The sequence below is a fragment of the Sardina pilchardus genome, chromosome 20 (genome assembly GCF_963854185.1).
Source record: "Sardina pilchardus chromosome 20, fSarPil1.1, whole genome shotgun sequence".
NCBI classification, from domain to species: domain Eukaryota; kingdom Metazoa; phylum Chordata; class Actinopteri; order Clupeiformes; family Clupeidae; genus Sardina; species Sardina pilchardus.
Window position 1 is genome coordinate 19,739,088 of NC_085013.1, and position 26,218 is coordinate 19,765,305.

General features: G+C 43.0%; 2 protein-coding genes across 3 annotated transcripts in view; both read right to left on the reverse strand.

Annotated features, from left to right (window-relative positions):
* The window catches only part of scaf8 (SR-related CTD-associated factor 8), a 36,666-nt gene extending 30,117 nt beyond the window's left edge, over positions 1 to 6,549 (reverse strand). Inside the window, exons 1-2 of the mRNA XM_062523568.1 lie at positions 6,427 to 6,549; positions 4,003 to 4,086 (exon numbers count right to left, since the gene is read on the reverse strand). Of these exons, the coding sequence (XP_062379552.1) occupies positions 4,003 to 4,086; positions 6,427 to 6,456 (114 nt within the window). The 5' untranslated portion in view covers positions 6,457 to 6,549. The remainder of the gene's footprint in view (positions 1 to 4,002; positions 4,087 to 6,426) is intronic.
* Positions 6,550 to 6,752: 203 nt separating this feature from the next.
* Positions 6,753 to 26,218, reverse strand: part of LOC134067436 (connector enhancer of kinase suppressor of ras 3-like) — a 47,856-nt gene continuing 28,390 nt past the window's right edge. Inside the window, exons 8-25 of one of the 2 annotated variants that reach the window (XM_062522715.1) lie at positions 25,254 to 25,322; positions 24,755 to 24,907; positions 23,091 to 23,215; positions 21,663 to 21,847; positions 20,865 to 20,951; positions 20,180 to 20,436; positions 17,484 to 17,521; positions 15,579 to 15,612; positions 11,406 to 11,459; positions 11,075 to 11,114; positions 10,739 to 10,908; positions 10,368 to 10,441; positions 9,740 to 9,811; positions 9,340 to 9,410; positions 8,868 to 8,941; positions 8,299 to 8,641; positions 7,831 to 8,021; positions 6,753 to 7,496 (exon numbers count right to left, since the gene is read on the reverse strand). In XM_062522715.1, coding sequence (XP_062378699.1) covers positions 7,248 to 7,496; positions 7,831 to 8,021; positions 8,299 to 8,641; positions 8,868 to 8,941; positions 9,340 to 9,410; positions 9,740 to 9,811; positions 10,368 to 10,441; positions 10,739 to 10,908; positions 11,075 to 11,114; positions 11,406 to 11,459; positions 15,579 to 15,612; positions 17,484 to 17,521; positions 20,180 to 20,436; positions 20,865 to 20,951; positions 21,663 to 21,847; positions 23,091 to 23,215; positions 24,755 to 24,907; positions 25,254 to 25,322 — 2,286 coding nt within the window. In that variant the 3' untranslated portion in view covers positions 6,753 to 7,247. Of the gene's footprint in view, positions 7,497 to 7,830; positions 8,022 to 8,298; positions 8,642 to 8,816; positions 8,942 to 9,339; positions 9,411 to 9,739; positions 9,812 to 10,367; positions 10,442 to 10,738; positions 10,909 to 11,074; positions 11,115 to 11,405; positions 11,460 to 15,578; positions 15,613 to 17,483; positions 17,522 to 20,179; positions 20,437 to 20,864; positions 20,952 to 21,662; positions 21,848 to 23,090; positions 23,216 to 24,754; positions 24,908 to 25,253; positions 25,323 to 26,218 lie in introns of both variants that reach the window. The other variant, XM_062522714.1, reaches the window with a different exon arrangement.

Below are 26,218 nucleotides of genomic sequence, written 5' to 3' on the forward strand. Positions count from 1 at the left end.
TCCTGCTTCACGCTCAGTGCTTTGTGGAAGCTGGGGGAGCTGCTGAGGGAAACAGGGGAAACAGGCGTTATTTCACAAGCAAATCACAGTCAGCACAAACACAGGTGCAGAAGAGACAAGCTTAGAAAGAGAGAGAGAAAGCAGTTCTGTTCTGTTCTGTTCTGTTCTGTTCTGTTCACTTCAGTCCAGTCAGCACTGAGACGGTTGTGTACCTAGACGTCACACAAGTAAAATAAAGAAGATGTTCGTTTTTAAATGTTTCGAAACGTTTATAAGTGTGTGCGCTTCACCAAATGCCTGAGACCCAGACATCTGAGCACATTCAGTCTGTGAAGGTCAACCAGTGATTCCTTAACATGCAGAAGTTACTAGTCATGATATTGAACATATTTAGTAGAGAAGTATTTACTATTTGAATTAAAAAAAAAGAGTTTTTAAAAAAATTTTAAAAAAAATTAAAAAAAATCCACTGTCCCCACATTTCCAATAACTAACGTCCTCTAACTCAACATTGAGAGAATGCACTATGATTTTACACAAGAGTTTGAAGTTACATTCTTCGGTCACAGTTCTACAAATAAAAATAGCTGTCAACATGTGACATGCACAAACATCGGTCATAAAAGCCTACCCTAAAGCTACGATCCGGGAGCAAACTACAAAACGACTTAAATCAGCTAAAACAAAGTGCAACTAAGACCTGGGTCCTATGAAAAAGGAACACAAAAGTAAAAACAGAATGCAATGCATGCCTGGATCTGTGTTAAAATGCTGAATGCATAGGGCACTGACAGCACATTAAAAATATGATGCTGAATAAGTATGATACTGAAAGTACATTGAAGTGGTTCTAACAGTCTGTTGAGACATCCGAGTCAGGGATCTGATCAACTGCCCCTGGTGTTAGATCACGTGCATCCAAACCACCCTAACCTCACTGCTAAAAAAAAACGTTCCAACAGGGCTCTTCAAAAACACTTCAAAAACATCTGAAATGACTAAGGTCAATATGTAAGTCTGCTCATAGAAGTTTGAATTTAAAAATGACCCTTGCTGATGCCTCCAGGCAATATTATCAAGAAGTGCAAATCCACTTCAGCCATGGGGGAAAAAAAAATATTTTGAAAAGAAGAGTGCATCTTTCTCAGGTACATGACAATGAACTTGAAACGTGTTATTGATGAGTATATAGCCCTATAAATACTGTATAAGACACTACGGCAACTCTAGCCCATGCTGGGTATTCACATAAAGACTTCAAATGAGAACACTGTTGGAATACTGGAATTTATACGACTACAATTTTGTATTTCATACTAAACTTATCTGTGATTGAGTATAGGCGCATATTGAAAAGGCTTTGCGATATAGCATAAAAAAAGAGTCTGATTTTTTTTTCACACCAAACCCAGGTTTTTACTTTTTTTTGTTTTGATTTTTCCTTCTAGGATTTGGTATAAATTTCCCTTGCGGTCAAAGTGCAACAAGAAGCAAGGGAAGGATGATAGACTGCCCATACATCAGAAGACTTTGATGTAGGCTAAAAAAGGTAGGCCATCACGTCCTCTTACATTTGAAGACAGTCACAGATTTTAAAGTCAGATTACACAGACTATAATTTTGCAACAATTTAGGAATCTTGCACAGTCACTATAAAAGACAGCAACCAGACTCCTTTAAATTATTTCACCATCATGCATCAGACATCAATGAGAACTCAACGAGGATTGTATGAATGACCCATTTAGTCTACCCAAGGGCCTCATCATTTTGTGCTTCTGCAGCGTTGTTTTCATGTGTGACATCCCCAACCTGCAGTGCTGCAGTGTTGCAACCTGCTATAACGACATCAAACTAGATCACGTAGCATGAGCACGGGAAGTGTTTAGATCCGTAGAAGTATTTTCAGACAGACAGACAGAAACGACATAACAAATAATCATACAAGCTCCTCTACGGCTATTTGTAAGGATTGCCGTCTTATTATGGGATAGATGAGTATGCCTCGAAATGTCTCTACAACTCTAGCTTGTTTTGGCCGGCGTTAGTGCTGCCACGGTCATTTCAAAGAGAGCAACACCTCTTACTCGGCTGCATGCTTCTGTTGCAATACAATTGTCGTGCCACCACCTTTGGCAATTACATCGATAAAATCTATTTATCGCCCAGCCCCAACTCCCTCCCTTGTAAATACTGAACCACCCATAGAGATCTGAAACAAGAAGATGGAGCCATAGCAATCCACAATCTAGTGAATAACCTAGACGATGCCCAAAGGTGTTGGCCATATCACAATCAAATCCAATTTTGTATGTAAATATCAAAATCAAAATCATAACCAAAATAAAAGCACGACCACAAAATCAGCCTAGGCTTTTCAGGGAACACTAGATCACCATGAGAAAAATAAGCCAAGAGACTATGCATCTAAGGCAATGTTATTAAATAACTGATAGGCTAGTGCATGGCATTCTCACGGCATGACTCATTCAAAGCAGGCACTGGCAGCACAACTGCAATCACTATCTGAATGGACCTTGAGTCGGACAATAGAAGTTCTTGATGATGATGATGATGATGATAACTAAAGACCACTTGCTCTTAAGTGGCAATCACAGCTAAAACCAATGATGCCACTACACAAGTTATAACACAGTTTGTTTATTAAAAGGTTCTTTTTTCAACCTAAGTGCCAACCCCAGGCACCGAGTTCAACTGGTCAAACAATTACTGTCATGCATTTTAGGGAGTGAGCCTTCACAGTTTTAGATCGAAACTAATCAACAAAATGATCAAATGACAAAATAATGCAAAAAAATAATTATAGGCTAAATGTATTTATGGCAGAGTTGAGAGTGCAATGTATACAAAGTTAATTTTACCAGTGAAAATGTTGCAAAGAGATGCTTGGCACTGGGTAGTTACTAAAGTGCTACAGTCACCAGTCACAGTCGCTTTGCTTGACAAGCCACGGACAGTTGACAAGAACATATGTCACCACTGAAGCTATAGTGCACTTTCATTAACACAACATATGAGGCCTGTAGGGGTTCGCTGACCACCCTCTACAGTGGCAAGTTGATATTGCTACACGCTTCATAGGTCAGAGATGGACATCTGATCGAACGTAAACTAAGTTTCTACACAGAGAGAAGTAATTATGAGCATACAGGTTTTGTAATTGTAGGAAAAGTAAACGGTTGGCACACCCACTATGGCTCCAGGGAGTGGAAGCAGAGCAGAGTTTGAGTGAAGAGAGAACCCAAATTGGGAAGAGGGAACGTACACATCAACATAACATGATGTGGAAACAGACGACGAGTGTGCAATTAAATGTGCACAAATAGCCTCTTGGACTCCTCTTGACTGTAGAGGGCAGTATCTGTTGCATGGAAACGCTAACATCAGATCGGAACTATTTTTGAGGGATGGAGAATGCATTTTATATAATATTGCTTAAGGCTCGGCACTACTGGGGATTTTGACGGACAGCCCTGACCGCCCTGGACCTCACAGAGGGTCAGCTATCAGAATTCTGTTTCATGAGAGAAAATTTAATTTCTGAGCATCCCCTGTGAACAACATAATGAGAGCATAACAGAAATGTTCTACTTTGTATAATAGGATGTTTATGCCAAACATCTTTTTGATTTTAGGGCCTGCAATTTAAATCCTGTCTCAATAACGACTTCTTTAGCTTTGTAATTTCTATTAGCACACTTGACATTTAATTCTCTGAATCATTACAATACCATACCAGATTAGTCTGAAAATATCTGGGTGACCCAAGTCCAGAGAAGATAAAGAGTTAATTGTATGCGTTTTTTTGTCACTATTATAATTTTAAACTACTTACAAATTGCTTTTCTTTTTTGCCGTTTTACAGGCATGGACCTATTTAGCATCACCATCACCACGAAGGATGAAGCACAGTGATGAGTGCCTTCACTTGTTTCTAGCACTTACGTATTTTTTTCCTTTCCTGTACTTACAAATACCTACCTTTATAGCTTTAATTGCAGACTTTGTGATCTGGGTCATCTTGGCTTTGGAGATCGGAGGCTTGTATTCATTGAGCGAATACAGCTGGAAAAAAGAAAAGAAAAAAAACGAATGTTAAATAGTATCACACATCCACCATCAGACAGATACAGAATGACAAATCTACACCAGCTAATAGACCATTTCAAAATGTTCCTAAAGGATTTCCGGTTGAAAAATGTCAACAAAATGTCAACATTAAACCAGGCAAGCTACCAATAGCTCAATATTGCTTTCTGTGCCACCAGAAATGCCTTGGGAACACACATGTCTGTTTATGCTGTTGAAAGGGTTAATATACATGACATATGTCATATACCTGAGTGCCTATGTTGTCTGTATATATGATGTGTTTAAGCTACTGGACACCTTAATTTCCTTCTGAATCAATAAAGTGTGTGTGTGTGTGTGTGTGTGTGTGTGTGTGTGTGTGTGTGTGTGTCTGTCTATCTAATCACATTAAATGTAATAACTGTTCATGCAATTTCCTTATCAGGTGTACAGCTAAGTGTCTGTGTCTAACAGAAGTAACTTTATTCATGCGTAACAACACTACAACTGAGGGGAAGGACTGAGATAATGAAACAGTGTAAGTTTATGGCATGATGATGAACAGTAATGCTGACCAAGACAAAGATAACTGATATTTCCTGTTAATAAAGGGGCCAAACAATAAACCAATGATCCTTCATTAAACTAAAAGCAAATTGCATCACATCTGTCAACACTAGACACATTGTTGCCAATATTCAGCTCCCCTGTCACTGTTCGTGGGCGTGGAAACATGCTGGTCACACATGCTGTTTAATTTGATATGAGGTAATGATTCTAATAGTTGTGAATAAAGTGTGTATGGTGATGCTCTAAATGATTGATTTTGCTGACTTCATTAGCACACAATGATCGCTAGCTAGCCAGCTAGCAGCTAGTGCTATGGTCGCTAACATTCGGTAGTCATCAACTGGATGGGGTAATGTTGCAACAACAAGGGACACTGGTGAAGGCTAAATGTGACAAGCGAAACAGAATTGATTGCCATTGGTGTAATTTGGATATCCTAGGGCGTTGTCTTATTAAGGATGGCCGATATCTGGGATCACTTTTCATTCACGACCAGTCAGCATCATACATCTAAGTTGGCGACAGATATCTGGCCTAAGCAGAGAAACTGACCTTTTCATGACTGTAGGTACATTAACTTCACACCGTTAGCTGTCAGACAGCCTCAGTATGCTAGCGTTTATGTTACGTGTAGTTTACAGAAATGGATATCTACATCATATATATTTCACGTTGGAAATAACGTTACTCAATAAAATGCACCAAGCATGAATCAAAAATGTCTGACAAGTTGTTTCAGTGTAACAGCGTGGCCTGCAAAACAATACGCAATCACTGGCAACCTAAAGTTAGCTAACAGTATGAGTCTACCGTCAAATAATATCGCTGTTTCAGAGGCTCTCTCATTTTTGCCCCGAGAAAATTATTTATCAGATAAGTAATGGATTGGATTGCTCTTTAGAGTAATGTTAGCTAACGCGCCAATAACTCCTGAGCTTGCGGTCTTCGCCTGTATGGATAGAAGCCGAGCTAATACGCAGTGAGGCATCTAACGTTAGCTAACGCTACATGCCGTCCAGCTAACTTGGAGTTAAACTTTCTCTTGAGTTTAGTGATATTTTTATCCATCAGAGCACGTTTAATTGTGGGCGTGACTCTAATGTCCCATTAATTGCAAGTCTATAATCTTGAATTATGAAAATGGGTTAGCTTGTGAATGCGCAAAAGCGTCCCTGACATTTGTCAGCTCAACAATGCAAGGGTGACAGACTGAGAAGCTATTTTCCACTAACATACCCTGAATACACACGCAGTACTATAGCAGGTTGCATTTGAGGCCTGTTATTTAAAATCTCTTATTTTGCACAACTTTCTTGAATCAATGCACAAAACAACCACATCTTTCAGAGATAGGCAACTTAGCTAGCTGGCGTTATTATGTTTTACGAATGCTAAAGGCTAACGCTAAATGCGTTGTTCGCAGCTAGCAATCAACAGCGAGCTAGCCTACCAAATACAAAATTAAGTTAGCTATTGACAATTTCCTGAATCAAGAGGTTGGTTGATCGTATTGCAAACAACTGACTTTGTCTAAGTAGAGAACTTGCGTAACTCATTCTGATACTAGAATCGTGCAACACTTTCATTCACACAACATATGAGGCCTATTATGGGTTCATTGACCACCCTCTACAGTGGCAAGTCGCTATTGCTACACGCTTCATAGGTCGGAGATGGACATCTGGTCGAACGTAAGCTAAGTTTCTACACCGAGAGAAGTAATTACGAGAATATAGGATTCATAATTGTAGAAAAAAGACAAACCTCGCCGTTAAATGCTTTAACAGCCTCCATGATGCCGGTTTTCAGGGTCGCAATTACAGTATTAATATCAAAATGCTCCCGAGCTACACCGGCTCGGAGGCCGCATGCATGCTCTGGAATCGTTGGGTGAGATGGAGGAGCTTGGCAATATGGCGGACAAACATTGATATTCAACACAAAGACCAGCGGCTCCAAGTGTTAAACATAGGTAATACACGTTTTTCTTTCTTTTTAAAAACTTTTGGTCTAATGGCGACACCTTGTGGAACAAAAGCGGACTGAATTATAAAGTCGCTTGCTGTGACACAAATCAAACAGGCTATTCATTATCTAGACTAAAAAAAGTTCACTAATTTTATTAAGCACTCTACTATCTTTGAAATATGTACATTTCAACAAAGCATCAATGAATACCTGTACATACATAATAATAAAAAATATACACATACTTACAGTGATACAACCTACAGAAGGTTTAGCTAAACAAAATTATTTAGGTTATGCCATTTATCGTGTAGGCTGTGTATAACTTAGAGCAGTACATTATTGAAATATCCATTGCATCATTTAAAGCCTACTGCACACTGTACAAAAATGTAGAAATAAAATGGCAATGGGCATACAAAAATCATGGCATTCATTAGTTACATTTAGGCATTAAGGCATTGGTGATGTAGATGGCATTCTAGAATTATTACAAATACACCACAGTTTAGAGCCTGTATTTTTCAAGGTCCTTAAATTTAGTTGAAGTGGCACTGATGTGGTTATGAATATCTCTGACCAAGTCCAAGTCCATTTGGTTGTAAGGACTACGTTGTCTATATGCTGGTCTCTGCATAAGTCCCAGCGATGTTTACTACGTCTTCTGCTGTTGCTGCTGCTGCCTCTGCTGCCTCTGCTCCTGTTTCTGCAACTGGAGGTTCTGGGATTTCCTCCCGCAAGTTGTGGCGCATACAGATCTCCTGCAGGAGCACTGTGTTGGACTCCTTCCATTCACGGAATTTGCTAGCAGACAGAGACGGGTCAGAGAGCACCTGGTCCAGCGTAAGCAGATCTGCCTCCTTAGCCTACATCAAAGGGAACACATGCAGAGGAGGGTTGTGATCAATAGCAATGACAAGATTTCTTTCTTTTTTTTTTTTAAAGAAAAAGAATATTTTTGGGCCTTTTTGCCTTTATCACAACAAAGTGGGAGAGAGAGATGGGACGTGATCGGGACCTGACCGCAGGCCGGATTCGAACCTGGGCCCCCGTGGGCACTCAGACCCGTACATGGTACGAGCGCTGTAGCCGCCCCCCAATGACTTCTAGATTTCTAGCATTCAATAAAAACAATACATTTAAATACTATGCGTATTGTAGTACTGTTGAAAATGGGAAAACTGTATGCTTAATACCGACCTTCAAAGTACTATTTAAAGTTCTGACGACATGTAGCTTTTCATTGACTGCATGGTTTTTGCATCGTTTTATGAATGACGCTCTGAATTCCCGCTTAGTTGAAGGCTTGCGTTCCCCAGTTGGAGAGAGGCTGGCCCGTTTCAGGTCTATGTAGAGTCTCTCCATCTCATCAGCGACATCTTCTAGACCGTCTGTGAATAAAAGTGGAAAGACAAGGACAATGTGGAAAAGTGAGGAAAACATTTATTTTGTGTTTTGTCTCTTTGTGTTGTTCTCTGGTCATGACACGGGGTACTTATCCTTTTCCTAAAAATAAAAATTCCAGACTTTTCCCAAACATTTTGTTCTTTAAGAAGGCAGTATGTGTTTTCCCCTTCAAAACCTTCACCCACATTTCCTTACATTTTCAGGTCTTGAAGACATAATTCAAAATGAGACACTTCTCAGTTTCTCTACAAACACACTCACTCGTCTGACTGGATTCAGCCGGTTCTGGCAGCTGCTCGGATCCCATAAGGGCCTCAGCCGTGTCCGCGCAGGCCGAGTGGTCATCAGAGGGAGCAGCAGGGTCTTCACAGGACACAGAGGGCTCCTCCAGAGGAGGACTCTGTGCGTGAACCTGCACGGAGCAGACCACCGTGTCTCGGGCCGGGGCAGGGGGAGCGGACTGGGAGACCAGGTCCAGCCAGGACTGGCGATGCTTGGCCAGCGAGGAGGCCGAGCTGTGTGAGGTCATAGTGCTGACAGGCGACGACAGAGTTCCAGTAGCTTCGCTGGGAGGAGGCGAGGAGTAGGGAGGGGGAAGAGTGCCCTGTAGACAAAATGGAGCATGTCAGTTAGACATCTGACTAGAAATGTTTCAGAAAAAAACATTACAGATAACCTACAGGAATTTCAATTTCTCAGCAGAAGTAGATGGTTAGATAAATGTAAGCCCCATTTGCAGGGTGAATAGTCTAGAACAGAGCTACACAGGTTTCACTGACCTGTGGTTCACTGTCATGCTGAGCATCAATATGCAAGGAGTCCTGCATCACCTGTTCTGTGTATGGGGGTGGGGGTGCCTCTGGGGTCTCCGTCTCCTCATGGTCACTTGCTTCGCTGTAGCACTCTGGTCATGACAAAACAAACACACAAACACAAACACACACACACACAGTGAATGAGGGAACATGAATATCAGGAAATGTAACTAAGTATTAGAGCTTGAATGAGAGGGTTACAGAGGAACCTCGTCTGTCATGAATTCATCACATATAGGGCTCTACTTTAAATGGTGGGCAAGTGCTGAGTTTGAAAGAAGACTATGAAAACAAAGTTGAAAAACAGCACTCTCAAGCATTAAAGACTCTTTAACAGTCTTTATTGGACCATGTCATCAAAACGCCTTTCTTATGGTTTTGAAGTCGATGTAATTAAATTTGATTTAGCCTAGTTATTAAATTACCTTTACTTAGCGGTAAGACTTGGCACTTCCCCCACCATTAAAATTAGGGCCCATAGACTTACCTGCTGGTTGTGTAGGCTCTGATGGCTCGTACTCGTACTGAATGGAAGCTAGCCCAAGCTTATTCAGCCACCTGGAAGCACCACACAAAACAAGAAAACATCAACTGTCAGCTTCACATTCATAATGTTAATTTCTAAGGACATTTAAAGGTGTGTCATTCTGCTGCAGCACAGATTTTGGTACATTACACATAAGCTGGGAAACGAATCTGCTGAGCAAACCGTTTCAGTTAAGCAGTAAACTAATGACGATTCTGTCCTGAACATATCCTGAAGAAGTGAAACTAAGTTGAGTCTTTCAGTCTTTTACTGGAGGCTATTTTAGGTTCTGCCTCTGCCTTTCAGTCCTGGTAATTTTCTCTGTTCCTCCTGCCTGGTCTCTTGACCTTTGCACCTTTACCTGTTCATGTCCTCCAGACTCTCAGCTGCAAAGTAGAACATCATGACTTGTGGATGGCAGGCTTTCATGGCACTGTAGGAGCAGAGGAAGAAGGGAGGTTAAGGTACATGTATGTAGGCATGAAAGCCAGGGGTGCGTTTCCCACAACCATAGTTGCTGACCTGTTGGCAACTTAGCTTGTTGGCAATGGGACTAGCAACTATAGTTTTGAGAAATGTGCCCCAGGTTAGTGGATATGCTGGATAGGAATATGATGCGCTTTCCTCTCTTTTGATAGCATCAGCCAAACTGTTAAATGGAAATATTGGCCAACACAATACCACTGAAAGATGAAAAACAGGTTACCACTGAAACTGTGTGTGACACTGCATTGTCCTTTCAAGGGAAACCGCAGATGTCCCATTTAACAATACACATATGACCGAGAGTAGGTCAATTTCACTAAAGACTTTAGAAAACAAAACCCCATAAGTATCACTTCCACAATAGATAATCAGCCACCAGCCTGGCTGTCTACAGTACAGGGGCAGGATGAGCATGCATTTCAAACACTCAAGGGTAGAATGGAAACTCAAAATGCCATGTGGTCTGACCGCAAGAGATATAGCAGGAAATGCAAATGACTTACTATTTTTTCTTGCACTCTATTGCCCTATCAATCATGAAGTCTTTCAAGTTTATGTATCCTTCTGCCTTTTCCGCCTGAAAAGAAAACCACAAAGAGAAGTTAGGGGGAAAATCAATTAACTTCACTCTAAAATTCCTTTTAAATGACAACATATTAATTTCTGGAACAATTCTACAAATGGAGAAGCACAACTATGAATAAGGTATTTGCGTTAAAAAGGACTGATTGACACATGAGTAAGTGTCCATTTTGAGAACTGTAGCAGAAGAGGTGAAGTCACAGTGACCTTACCATATGCCAATTCAGCAACAGTGACAGGAAGTGCTCAACTACGTGACATTATGACTCACTGACTGACTCCCATGACTCACCATCTCACTAGTGTACCAATACAAGGAGGTCTTCTTCAGGACAAACCAATACTTCTTCCACTTTATTCCCAGGAAGCCCTTCCCCTCCTTCTTCCTGAAGAGCCAGCCCTGGTGGTCCACCGGGCCCAGCTCCTTCACAGAAACTCGCCTTCTGCTCATGTTGACATTGCCTATAGTCACAGTCACACACACACACACACACACACACACACACACACACACACACACATAGAGTGTGTTTGGTAAGCTGACACATCACATCAATGAAACCATAATAATGTTTAAATAATTCAAGAATGCATCACAATGTGCAAATTGCAAAAGTCTGACACCTACCTCCACGAGTCTTCTTCTTGGATTTGGGCCTTAGAGATACCTGTTCACACAGAAAAAGAGTGCACAATCAGAGCTCAAGCCTGATGGTCTTAGAGCCTTTACGATACACATAAACCAACCGCTAAACTTCATACCCACAGTAACACCAAAAGTCAAAAACACTTGAACACACAGAAACGTTCCCTAACACAATTATATAAGAGTGTATAGGAGAGTACAGTCTTTACAATTAAAAACAGCTGTAAAAGACACTTAGAACCCTGGATAAGCCCTAGTCTCTCTAAGTCATATAAATGAACATGCATTTACAAAATGTTCCTCTTGTACTTACAGGATTGTACTCATCAGCTGCCATAGGTGGGGCAACAGACAGTGGGAACGAGGCCTGCAAGTGAAAAGCAGAAGGTCAGTAAAGGCTAAAACCAGATCACAATCTGACAGAGAGATAGACTGACTTTTTACAAATTATCACTTGGTCACATTGTTACAGTTCTCTTACCACTATGGGGAAGTAACGTTGCAGAGCATTAGACGGCATTTCTACACTTTGCCACACAGTGGACAGCACGGTGAGCATTCATCACCACACAGATGACTAATGTTTCACATGCATCACACAACAGACCCATCTACAGATATCTAGTGCAACTGATGAGGACATCTATGACCGTAAACTTGAATCATTTCCGTCTCTGCCTAAGCCTCATAGGAAGAGGGGAAAACACTGTCTGCAAAATAGTTCTCTGTGATATTGCAATGGAGTCCTTTCAACTAGTACACTACCTAGAAAACTATGCAACAAATAAAAACTGCCAGGCAGCAGTCTTTTTTCCCAAAAGAGAACATCATGTCACAGCTCATGCCAAGCCTGTCAAAACAAAAAATCTAGGGATTACTCAACCCTCTCGTTTAGTGTCAGTTCCTCTTTGCAGGAGACTCAATAAACTATGATGGTTGTGAAAGGTATAGCTTAGAAGTTAGCCTATATTTTACTTTCTGATGGTTTGATCATTTTCCCTCAATAAACGTAGCCTAATCTCAGGCAGCCAGGGACACCAGTGTAGCCCTACATCTCTTGTACAGTAATTTTATTAAATTATTCTGTATAGCCTACTAGACAGACACTAAAGGAAAATGAGGAACATGTTTGCACATTTTACAGATAGGGTTTACCCGAGGTTCTGCATCGAAGCGAAATTAGGATTTATGACAGCAACATAATAAACAGCCAGTTCATAGACGAAAATACTAATAGCCTACCAGTTCAAACAGTAGCCTAGAAAACATTTCCTCTCAATCAACATGCTCCTTCCACACAAAAAACGCAGCCGCGACACATTTGCCTGTATGACAAGTAGCCTATAAAATTAATCACGCACCTGCTTCGACGATCCCAAACCTGCTCCGCTTTTAGAGCTTGAGCTCCATTAAGACTTCCCAGAGTGGGTAATTAGAGTCAATGAACATAGCTCGTCCGAAACTTTGAGGAAACTTGTCATTATTGCACAACAGAGCTCAGTCAGTTTCCGGACGGTAGCCTACAATTGGTAGCTGACACACGAGAGGGGTCTCAGTTCTCATGTCAGGGTTGGCCACCGCCAAAAGACTGCTGCATAAAAGTATCAAAAAACATTTTGTAAATTTTTGACTGATACTGATCTTGTGAACAGCCAATAGCCTGCAGCCTATTTCGTTAAAGTCCACAGTAACCATCTGTGAGAAAGAGGAACCTCTGCGCAAGTTGTGTCAGCGGCTGAATCCAAATGGCCTCAGGCTGAATCATTGCAATCAAATATTATGACCGCAAACGTCCATGTAGTATTCCTAACATACAGTAGGCTATTTACCGCGCAGTGAAACTACATTTAAACCACATGTGTCATTCAAACAAGCCATGCTATCTGGGGTTTCCTTTTTAGACCCAACTATTCAATCGACTGACATTTATGAAAATTATCGTGACTTTTCTTTATATGCAGGAATATCTAGTGACCAGAAGATGTCGCCGTAGTATAAAAGGCAGACTTGCCATTTTCCCAAGACTGTAACTGGGCAAGCTACAGGAGTCAGATCAAAGTGTATTGAACACTGTAAACATCTGCAGGCAGCAGTGTCTGGCAAAAACATAAGTAGAAGAAGAAAGCGGAAATAAATGGATATTACCATGGTCTCACTTTAATCTACTGAAGTGAAGACAGCCCTGTGTGCCGATACTCACTCTATATGGCAGCGATACTAGTTAGCAGTTGTGTCTTTACACAAAGAGCAGTTGCTTGCTGCGGGAAGCTGAAATCCCTCTGAGATGAGTTGATGTTGATGTCATATTTCCCATTCTGTTAAGAGATGTGCTAGTGTCTCCTAATGCCAATCCAGAAGCCAAGAGAAAGGCTTTGATCTTCGCTACCTAGTAGGCCTATAACCTTAACTGGGTTCCTGAATTCTTGAATCATTTAAATAATATGTGTCACTGTCAGATATTGGATGCAGTGTCCTGTAAATGCTTGTATACAACACACTACAGTTTCACTGCCTGCTTCAGGGAAGCGTGGATTGGTCACATCACATCGCTGTGGCTCGAAATCTCTAATAGGCCTCCATGCTGGGAACTGTCACACCAGTTAACTAGATATCCCCCCGGGTCCGACCCCCTGGGATATCAGGAACACAGAGTGGCCATTCTTCCAGAAGACTCTTTGCCAAAGCTTGGCCTGGTGGTGGTATCAGGTTCTACTGTTCTGCACCACGCTGAGAAAATAGGCGAGAATATGGCACCGGTGATCTCTCAAGCGTCACTTGCAGTTGTTTTGTTGGCAGTAGGCTACTTCCATGCGTAATAGAAGGGGAATTGTTTTGCTATCAGTTTATTCTTCATGACATTTTCAGTGATTCGTCAAGATCTTACTCTCACAGTGGGGTTCTTTTCTTTCCTTTCCTGCTTTCCAACCAAGAAATCTACAGGAAATTCAAGATTACCAACTCAATCCCAAACTATAGTGTTTTGTGCCTGAACAAATTAAACAGATACTCAGTAGTCACGAGGCCATCTTAATAGCTGTTCATTCTTATAGTCAGGTCTCACAGGCCGATACCGTTGCATGTTTTGTGTTAGAGTACTGGACCTCAGAAGCCCTGCACCTGCAAGTAGTGTATATCTGATGTGTTAACTCGCGATGCCCCATCTCAGGGTTCAAATTCAACTCCGTGCCTGTGCGAGGCATTAATAGGCAAAGTCGTCGGGCACTGCAGGGAGTGGGCTGGTGAGGGAACACGATCCACCGAGACTCAGATAGTGAGCGTTCAGTTGTAGGTCAGGTAACCTGATGCCTGCGGGTGGCACAGAGCAGCTCTTCTTTGAGGACCAGGCTGAGCTGACACAGTGGACAGAGCTCTGACCAGTTCCTGTGCCAATGCATATACACTGTGGGTGCAGCCCGTGTATTTAGCAAGCAGACGACAACGTCCCAATGCACTGTGTATGTTAGGATGACAAGACGTCCCCGGTTTCAGGGTACAGTCACCGTTTTTGGTTGCCTGTCCCTGGGAAAATACAGAAAAACTACCTATGTCCCCATTTTTTTGAAGATAAAACGTGTATGTATTTCAATCAGATTGATAGTCAAACTGAAAATGTCCCCGCTTTTGGGATTATGTCCCCAGTGTGTTGGTCTCGGACATCTGGTCACCTTAGTGTACGCATGCTCATTTTCCATTAGCATCACTATAGCATTTAGCCTACAGTGTTCAGAATGGAAGAATATAGATTGTGAATTGATAAATACAGAGTGGACTGAACCGTGGTGATAAATTATCATTAGCATATTGTTTTCTTCAAGGCAGCCATTAGCTCACAATACAAATTGCATTTGTCACCCTTAAGATGCAATACGTTTCACCAAAACTAAAGCAACATTTTGGGTCTGAAAGGAAGAAAAGACCGATATGGTTGTTTATGGTTGTAGTCAAGTGTGCAAGTGTGTGTGTGTGTGTGTGTGTGTGTGTTCATGTTTTGGGGCAGGGTGTGTGTGTGTGTGTGTGTGTGTGTGTGTGTGTGTGTGTGTGTGTGTGTGTGTGTGTGTGTGTGTGTGTATGTGTGTTTGGGGGCAGGGTTATCTACTAAATAAAAGGACTCCCTCAGGGGCCCCTTGTTTACAGCAATGTTGACAAAGGCCCAAAGGTCAAGGCCAGCGGAGTTCCTGTGTGAGCTACGAGGTACCAGTTACTCTGTGTGTGTGTGTGTGTGTGTGTGTGTGTGTGTGTGTGTGTGTGTGTGTATGTTGTGCATTTTCCAGCCTACTCCCTACATAAGGATACACTGTGGTCAGGGTGAGCAAGGTCAGCTCTGCAGCTAAGCATTCCTTGTTTTGTGTTTATTTTATGTTTACAAAAACGACTCCTGTTTTCTCCATTAGTGCGTGTGCACACATCACTGACTGATCTGATCATTCATACGCCATTTTGTCTTTTGTAAAGGTGTTACAAGATTGTGTAGTGCAGGAGCTCTTACTGCTTGTGAAAAGGACCACGAGCGATGGTTGTATCTGTGAAAAAAAGAGACAGAAAGAGAGAGAGATGGAGAGGGGGGTAAAACAAGGACCATTAGAGCCTGTATACGTTCAGAGAGATGTTCAAAACAAAGGTGATGAGTGAGTGAGTTGTGATAACAGTCATGTGTGTTCACGTCTAATTACATAGTTGTGAGTTTACACTCAAGCATACGGAGTTGGAAGGCCACTTAAATATACATCCACCCGAACCACAGGGGCAGTTATCGCTCCGTCGCTCCGACTATGTGTGGTCACAGAAACCTGCCCAAATGACTACATGCCATTCATATGGAGGGAATTCCCCCAAAGCACTCACCATGTTCATCCAAGTACCAATACAGTTGGCCACAATATGCTGTTTTAGTCCAACTAATAGTGACTGTGCCTCTTGCAAGGGCATTATCTCTCTCAGAGTCACGACAAATTAGGCAAACACCCAGACGCAGTGAGCTAAAGTGCATGTATGACCTGATCTTAAAATACAGGCCTGGGTACTGATAGGAAGCTATAGAGGCACCCTGCAATTTGGGGGGAAATAAAAAATGGCTTCGGTTTTCCTCAACTTCCTGTTTGTCAATTCTATATTTCACCCCTCGGCACTCCATACAGACTACTGTCTGATGTATTCTATAGGAAAACGCCACAAAACTACTACAGCTTTGAAAAAAAAAACCCATTAAATCTAAGGAATTGTAACTATCAGAGTATCGATTATGGACCAACTGCATTTACTGATCTTATTAGGCTTTGTTTTTCTTTGATCTAGTGCAAATGAAGTTAATCCAAGTTGTTTCACCAATATGTTAACAGACACATGCCTTCCTGTGTAAAATATGACAATGTACCAATTAACTTGTGTTAATGTGTTAATATAACAAAATGATGAATTGTAATAGCCGAGGTATTTGGGTCTAATTCGCTGACTGTGCTTCAGGGAGTATATCGGCCAGTATTTGCGGTGCCGGTGACCATGAAAGAATAACAAAGTGGATGAGTTTCAAATACTTTCTTGGCTTACAACTCCTTGCGTACATGAGTAAGGCCTTAAATGATGCTGTGTGTGGACAATTATATCTCTGTGCTTGGGCATTTAATGGTCAGAGGAGGCCTTATCAGCCGCTCTCGTTAGGAGTGTGACTGACGAGCGAGAGGAGCGAGAGGAGAGGAGAGGAGAGGAGAGAAGGCCTTTAAATAGCAGCCAAAGAAGAGGGGCGGATTACTCATCAATCACAGCCCTAATGAGGGGAGTCACACACCCTCGGGCCGTGTGAAAAGGCCACAGGCTCAGACCTCGGCTGCACAGGCCTCCTCCTCTCTCCTCTTACCTCGCAGTCAGGTTTAATCAGTAAGCTGAAGTGACCCACACACACCCACACACACACCCACACGAGGCTTGGCAGAGCAAGGCGCTGGCCCCAGATTTGTGTGCCACTCCCTGAGATCTCATTGTGCTTGCCTCTCTCTGCAACCCAACACCAGGGATCAAATCGAGCATACTGTAGTGTGCGCAGTGCACTACGCCAGTAAAGTGAGCTTCATCAGAATTCTGTCTGCAGCTGCAACTGCAACTGTTGTGTCGTCTTGTCTGGGGGCCCGAGGGACACGGCGCTGTTGTGAGCCCCTGGCTGCCTGTGGCGAGTTAATGTGAATGACTAAGAGAGCTGCCCATATACTTCCACTGCGTTCCTGCTGCTGCAGAAAAGCCACTGCATTGCTGGCATGTGACACCGTCAATTAGGAGAGACCGAATCCCTCACGACTTGTCATAACGTCCCTGTCTGGAGATGAGGGACAGCCATGAGTGGAAAGTGAGAGGCTGTGTTTGTAGTGTAGTGTAGTGTGTGTGCCACCGGCGGAATACCCACCTGTCGATGAAGCCCCGGCTAGAATTCCAGTCCGACACCTAGAGCAGAACACGGACACATGTTAACATTCCCTAGTCTGGCGTGCTGACCTTCTGATCTGTGTGGGGGGGACGAGTGTATACTTGAGAGGTGCTTCAGAGATATGATCCTGTGTTTGGAGAGCACTTAAAATGGCACCCCCCCCCCCCAGTATGACAGTGCTACAATTCACCCACTACCATTTTAATAGTTCACTGTTAAATCTTAAACTGATCTGAGGACTGCTTATGGCTGAGCACTGTCTGTGAACCCTACACATGCTTTGTAGAAAAGTATAATCATGAATTAATTGTAAAAATACAGCCTATCAACTATTAACTAAGGCATGAGAAGAAAAAGACTTCTCTTAATAATGACCTGAGTGGACTGGCATAGAAAGGCTGATCAGCATTGATGTGTGAGAAGTTACACTAGAGTTAGATGCCTGTCTGAGGCCAATGAGAAGAAGTGTCTCCCTACTCTGACTGTTCTGGTACTCTGTGTTCTAGCGTTGGTATGTGTGCCATCAGTTTACAATCATGCAGACAATGCTCTCCAATCCCAGACGACCACAGGCAACAATATAGCATGCACTGAATACAACACAATACAAAAACGAAGGCAAGTCAATGCAACTATTCATGACCAAACTAGAGTTGGAGAGAGAGAGAGCACAGTGGCATACATGAGCTTTGAGGCCCAGCACCTGAAACAGGTAAATCTCCAAGGAAAACGAGAAAGCTTCCATCATACAATGGGACACATATCCATGTGTGTGGCTTTTGTTAGTAGTGAAAGGCCAAGCGAAGCAGGTTAAACACACACTGTTCATTCATCAAGTAATAGGAACGTGCAGGTGAGTCGGCCCCACAGGCATGCACAGGTATGCAAGTCAGGGCATGAGAGAGGAGAAGAGTGCCAGGAGGATATAGGTGAGAAAGAAGAGGAAGAATTGGGAGGGGGGGAAGCTGAGGTGTGCACTGGGTGTTTTTGTTAAAACAAACAACAAACAAGTCATCTCAGTGTGGAAATAAAATGTGACCATGCATCTGATTTGTTGAATTGTGTGGCATACACCAAAGGCCGATTTTGACATTTGTTTGTGCTGTTTAGCATTTTCTTTTAAAAAACTGATTATCAACTTGCCAAAGCCCTTTAAGAAAACAGAAGTCCTCAGAAAATTCTTGAGAATTTTCTTCAAATCAAGCTGCTATATTTCAGAAATATGTGTTAATAACATATTATTCAGTAGGTCTTCATGTGAACTTCATCCAAGACTTCATGGTCTGTCAGCCGCTGAATTGCTAATAGGCTTCTTATATGAATGGAAGGGCGTAAACATATCTGAGGGTGTGTACAGTAGGCTACGTTTAGCACATCGGAAATCCTGTTGCTGATAAACCCTCTTCAAGGGTTCAGAGTTCATTAACCCCAGGTTAGTATACTTCCTCAAAATGTTTATTCAAGCACATCCTAAACAAGTGACTGAACACACTGATTGCATTTCAGTACCTCTTTTAAAAAAAATAATTATGTCTGTATAATGATAGCAATGCCACAAGGTTTATTTGTTACGCTGAAATGAAAAAAGACAATACAAAACAGTATTACAATGATCTGCACCTTTAATAAACTATTGACAAATTACAAAATAATGCAATTAAAGTACAATGGATTGTTACAGTTTTTTGACATAGCATTTATAGCATTTAATACTGTTAAACAATTCCTATTCTGTAACCCTTGACATTGAAAAAAATCCGCAGCATTGGGATAGGGTGTCTGTGAGGGGCACTACAGCAGGTTTTCTCTAAGTAACACCTGCTAATATGTACTGTTTTTCAGCTGTCATTAAGGAAATAATATATCCAAGCACATCATTTGAAAACACAGGAGCGTAACCTACACAGTGCAAACACTCAAACCCAGAGCCGATAATTCTGTCCCATTGTGACCTATATGTATAAGAGTCTCTTGTGCCCAACATGGCTGGGCAATGGAGACACCAGACACTTTTCTGAATGCATAGCTTGTGTGGATGCTTAAATAAGCAGATGCATGTTTTGAACGCAACACTAATAATGTCCACAGCACATTAGAAAAGTGATTTGATTTAAATATATGCCTACGCATTTTCACTCTTTTTTTTCTGTTTACACTGCTTTATTGAGGTAAATGAAAGTGCACACAAACTGAGAAAAAAACTTTGGCAAGTGAAAATCCAAAACAAAAAGGTAACGGAAGGTCCTAAGAGGTTTCATGCTGAAATGACTTAGTAGTTACAAAATACAGCTTAAAAAGAACAAAGAATGAACCACGACTGACCTGAAAACACTGAGAGAACTATCAAAAGCAATCCGTTCCACAACCGTAGCACCTCTACGAAGTTTTCTTTTTTAGTTTGTGCTGGTGAAACATCCCAACTTGATGCATTTTCACATTTCACTTTTTGAAATGTTCCAGAAAGGCATTGGAGTTAGCGAGTTAGCAGGCTGGGGGTATGGGGGCATTAGAGGGGGGTGGGGGGTAAAAAAGTGAGAAAAAGACAGAGAAAAGATAGAAAGACAACAGCGTAAAACAGCTGGACGAAGGCACTAGAGGACAGACAAGGTAGTAGCCTGGGGACGAGGAAGCGAATGTCAGTGAGTCAATAGCTTAAGCCGTGTGATCCAACTGACCAGTAGCGAAGGCTCTGCGGGAGGCCGTTTCGGGGTGGACGACATGGGGGCCTTTTTGGAGAAGTCCTCCTGGTAAGGGATCGTGGCGCTGTTGTGAAGGTCCACGTTGACCAGGTAACGGCCGCTGCGGATGTGGTCGAGGCTGCGGACCGGCGTCCGGTCCCCGTTGGACCTGTACATCATCCCGCCGGCAGGGCTCTCCTCAGCGATGGTGGGGATTCGCTCGTTACTCAGGTACCTGTACAGGAGCTCTTCCCCTGTGGAACACACAATGATGAACGTTAACCTACAATCCTTTCCAAGACCCTTCTAAAAAGAGCAGAAGTGTACAGTAATTTCCCGCATATAAGCCACATTGTGTATGACAGTGTTTTATGCCAGTTAAATGAAACAAAACCATATTAACACCATATTAACTGTCCCCCTAAGAAATTTTGCAAAATCAATGTATAAGCCGCGGCTAATTTATGGTACTTGTCTACTGGTCCCTTCCACACTAAAACACCAACATTGGTTCAGGACTCTGCCTTTGACACATGACATCTCTCTGAAGTGTATCAGGGGAGACATGGGTCTGAATGACAGGTCAGATTGTGATCTGTGTGAAGTGGCTAACTCCGTTGTTGTGTATTGAAGCCACTGTTGTGAGCTACTGTGCCAGGTGCAGCCAGACAACAGTAAGTACCTTTCTTTCCTTGTGCCCAGGGCTTAGTGTAGCCGTCATTCACACTGAGGCAGGTGTCTACAGGCATGGAGAGCGGGCGGGGTTTACCTGTAAGAGAGATTACGATTCACGGTTACATTTTTTTTCACGTTAGTCACTTTTTCCAGAAAAAGTTGAAACTCATTGAAATGATGAGGGGATTCAAAAATGATGTTATCATAAGTATGATACAGCTTTGACATTTATGAGAGTCTTCAGGGTGTCACAGAGTTTGTCTTGTCAAGTTAAAAAGGCTGGCAATGTTACTCATTCATTGGCAGACTGGCAGCACAGTTAAAGTATCAGGACATTAATTTTAATGCTCAGTGTCAGTGTCAGTCAGACAATATTTAAAAGTCTGTTTACTTGTAGTCGCCAGACATCACAGCCCATGTGGGTATCATATTCCTTCCAACTCCATATTAACCAAATGAAAAGCTCAGAACAGGGAGCCTTTACTGTCTGCACAAATCTAGACGGTGGATATTTGTGAGTGAGCTCTATCTGTCGCAGATTGATCCATAACTAAGCGTGCTTACAAACTTGCACATTTGCTTACAAACAAGACAAATCTCTGATTATTTAGGTCTTCATTTTCTGAACAATTCTGATACATTTATACTTTATGTCCTTGCCTGTGTTTATGCTATGTCTACACATGGCTGAAATATATTTATTTTGGGGATGCATTCATTCCCTTTCAACAATTCACTGGCGAAGCTAAAGCTATCTGCAATAGGTTGACCATGGAGACTTTTGGCTTTTGGCTTTTGGCCTTACTACGTGAGGTGGTGCGCTCTCTCATCCGCGGCTGGATGACGTTGGCCTCCACTGGGTAGACGTTCAGCTTGTCGTAGTCGGCGATGGTGAAGCGCCGCCGGTTCTCCAGGTCGAGGAACGAGTTGGGCGATTCGGAGCCCTTCCCGATCTTGTGAATGCCGGCGTAGGTGCTGTTCCTCATGTCACTGGAGGGCACAGACATAACAGACATAAACAATGTCATCTAGTGAGACAGAGCAGGCGCTAAATTGAGCGTAGCGCTAGCTTGGGCTGGCCACCGAGTCACGCTTACGCCTGGCCTCAGTCAGCTCATCCGCTGCTACTCCTACGATTGGCTACGTCTGTATGCAGCACCTTATTTAAACTGCTTTACACTACCTGTTCATGCCTCTCCCCCTACAGGCTACCTGCCTGGCTGTTCTAGCTGTTGGCTGCAGAAACTTGAGTTAGGTAGCACTGAATGTTTTTTTTTTTTTTTCTCATACAGACAGTACTCAATGATTGAGAAACAGGGATCAATGTAAAAAATGAGTTTTAATTAAGGCATCAGGATAGGGGTTTACCTGACACACATACATAGGCCTACTACACAGCTATGTACCAGCTAGCTACCATTACACTCAACACCAACTCATCTACATCCAAGCAGGGTTTGAGACAACTGAAAAAAGAAATGTCTTGACTTTGTTTGGGTGGGTACTAGGACACAATGCTTGGGTGGGCTTAAGCCATGCCTAGAGCCAGCCCTGATGCCTGCTCTGTTCTTTCTGTTACTCTCCCTGCCTTAGGAGGATATAAAACAGGCCATTTTGCTCAAATAGAAGGGTAGAGAAGTCCCAGAATAGAGCCATAACGCCAAAGACAAAAATAAGAAGAGAAAGAAAGAAAGATGAGAATGAAAATTGCAACAGTCAATCATTAATCATCAGCTGTGATAGATGATTAAATCAACTGTTGGAATTCACATTCCAAAAACACTAGAGTCTAGAACAGACAGACAGACAGACAGACAGACAGACAGACAGCGAGACCAAGAGACCGAGATACATAAGGGGCAATAAGAGACAGGAGCCCAGTGAGTCAGCCGCTGGGGGTGAGAGGGGGGTCACACACGGAGTGAGTGAGCCAGAGAGAGACGGAGGCTTTGGCTCAGTCAAAACTCGGCACGAACGTTGCATAACCTCGGCTGGTGCTCACAGGGCTGCACGGCAGAACAGAATGTGCTGTAGCTTCTACTGTCTAGGGTGGAGGGGGGGGGCAGGGTGAAGGGGGGGCCAGGGTGGAGGATAGTTGGTGGAGATGGAGAGCAGGGTGGAGGATAGAGGGTGGAGGGCATCACAGAGACACGCTAGAGGGAGCAGATGCATTAGATAGCCAGGGCTTAAGCCCCCAGGAATGACCAGAGCCGGGGCAGGTGGTTCTGCTCACCGTGGGGTGTAGGGGACTGATGGAGGTGGAGGGATGTACAGGTCCAGAATGGCCGGCTTCTCTTTCCTGGAGCAGGACTCGGCCGTGTTGCTGGGAGACTGGGCTTTGGTCGGGGAGTGGGTGTTCTGCAGAAGGGAATATAAACACTCAGTGAACATCCATCTCACTTCTGGCATCTGCTAAGCATGATCCTGGCCATGTTGTGCACATGCCATAGGTACGGTAGATGACAATCTTCAGACCCCCATAGGATTGAATGTGCTGATAAGCTAGTCCACAGCCTTTGGTAAACTGCCTTTGTTTATAATAGTGCTATATAAATAAATTGACATTGACATTAAAGAAATCCCCTTTCTTTCTAGGCACAATGGCATCAGTGTGGAAGACCTAATACAAACTGCATGCTTAGTTTGGAACAATGTTGCATCATATAACTCCTGTTATTTTGTGATTTGACTTTCTTCAAGCACTAAATATTAAAGACATGAACTAGAAAATTTTTGTTTTTCTTTTATGTCTCCCAGCTTGTTTCCCATCTAACATATACAGTAGTACTGACCACAATTCAGTAACCAGAAATCAATTACACACCTCCCAAGCCCAACTCTTCCTATGTTTTTCTAATGTCGTGCAATAGCTCATGCTTTCATGTCACAAATCCTCAAGCACCTGGCACCTCCCCAGTGCCACAGGCTGGCCCCTGACACATCTCGGATTCATCGTGGGTGATCTACCTCTGCCTGTCAGCTCGTCCACCTCAGAGATTTGCCACCGTGATTTCTAGACACCGTGTTCAAACAATTAGGCAGACAAGCCTGGATTGGCCCCCCTTTGTAATAAGAGGCCTTTTTTTGTTTGAGGGAAAAGAGACTGAGATGGCTTGATCAGATTCGGTCTTCCCAGAGCGTACGCGGGCACCTGAGAGGCAATGCATGGCTGCTAGCCAGCCGGGCGAGCTTGATTACAAGGGCCTTTTGTTTGTCGAGGATCCCGATCAAAAGAAGGGGAGTTGGGGCAGAGCGGCCCTGACAGCCTAATTTCCCCTGATGAACGCGGCTTCTGATCGGGATTAGCATTACATAAATGTCTGAATACCGGAATTTGGGAGCCTTGATTATGTTCTTTAACAAAAGGTGTGAGTGTTGTCTGACCTTCTTTCGAGAGGGGTTAGTCTAAGCTATTCAAAGAGATTGAAAATAGATTTAAGTAATTTCATTTAATACCCGCTGGCGATGCCAAGAACAGCAGAAATTCTCCCCGGTTTGCAGCTAAACAGCCTAACGTCTGAGAACAACAATGCTTGTTCTCCATTGGGAGAGACACGGCTGTGCGGGTCATTACAAATCTAGTCTTCGCCGCAGGCCACAGCTGAGTGACATCATAGTGGAATCATCATTTTGTAGAAAACACTGGTATTGTGGCGGAGAATAGCAGCATTGTTCCCTACTAGTGCCATGAGCTAATAAGACAAGAACCAGGCCTGCCATTAGAGAATAATGTCATTTTCAAAAAAGAAAACTCTTGTGCCCAGCGACCCCTCTAGTAGTAGTTGGAATGGCAATTCTCCATTCTGTAACCAATGGAGCCTGGTTAGTTTGCCTGGTTAGTTTGCCAATCAATTAGCGAAGAGATTTGAAAGAGAGAGGCCCAGTGCTGAAGCTGACCTGTACTTGAGGCATGGCGGGCTTCCAGCGCATGTTTTTGAGGGGTGCAGGGGTGAACCCCGAGGTGCCCGTGGGTCTCTTCTTCAGCATCAGCGCCACGCCTTTGGGATCCTCTCGGAGCTTGGCCACCAGGTTCTTCAGCTGCCAGCCAACCTGGACAACAGGAGGCATGATTGGTCAAATCAAATGATTAGGAATCAGAAGGCGGCCTATAAAACTAGACATTTTGTTCAATACAACGCACATCTGAAGCCCAGAGTATACAACTCTTTCTTATTATTTTTAAAGTTTATCCCCTGAGGTCAGCATCTCATGAATTGTGTTTTGGTGTGTGTTACTCTCTATACAACATTAAAATATTGTCAAGACAAGATTAAAAGTCTATACAAGATCAAAAATATCGTCAAGACAAGATCAAAAATCTATACAAGATGAAAATGAATATCATCAAGATATTTTCAAGAATCGAGAGCAAAATGGAAGAGATGGAATTCCTTACCACGGTCTGATGGTTGACTTGGATCACCTCGTCACCTGCATGGATCTTCCTCGTCATATCAGCAGGAGACTGTAACAACAGGATAGCAGTTCCAGAGGGGAGGGACAGGGAAGAATGAGAAAGGAAAATAGATGTTAGTCCTTAAACTACTTTCTGTCAGGCTACAGCAAGAAATACCTCGACATAAACAGGGAAAGCCTCATCGAGGCTGTTTAAGACACAGGATTTAGACTTTGTTAGCATTCTCCCTACTCTTATCTGTGAGGCTGACGTGAAGCAGGCCATACCAAGTCCAACACAAACCATAAAGAACAAAAACCCTGAGATTAGAATGATAAAAGACTGAGCTGCTCGGCTTCTTGAACAGACGTAAAATGTCAGCGTGATTAATTAGATGTGCTTCATCATGGGAATCTGGGACCTGGGAATCTAATCTGGCATGCTGGAACACAGGGGCTGCATTGCTTATGGCATAGCTCACACCTATGTGGCGTTTGACGTCGGAGTCTGCTGAAGGTTCATTCCGATTCGCTCCTTCCCTACCTACAGTGAGGCAGGGCGCGCCGCGGGGGCTGGTGTGCTAGCTAGCTAATACGTTTCCCACAGAATGAACAGGCCCCAGATGGAGGGATGGATAGAGCTAACCCTCCATTAGCCCCCCGGCTCCCCTCTCCCCCACAGCTCTTGGCAGCAGCCACAGACTGTTTACGGACAACACTTGTGTTGCCATGCTGATGGAACTGCGTGGGGGGTGGGGTGGGGGGGTGGGGGGGTTGTCAAGGAAATATTAAAGATAAAAAGAGAGGGAAAGGCTATCAAATGCTACTACTACTACTATCAAATGTGTTTTAGCATCTTTGGGGCAACTGACTGTTTCACCATTCAAAAATCAACAATTTTGTCTTTTTTTTTATCACTGCCTCAATAAAGAATGCATTGTATACATATAGTATATAAAAATAAAG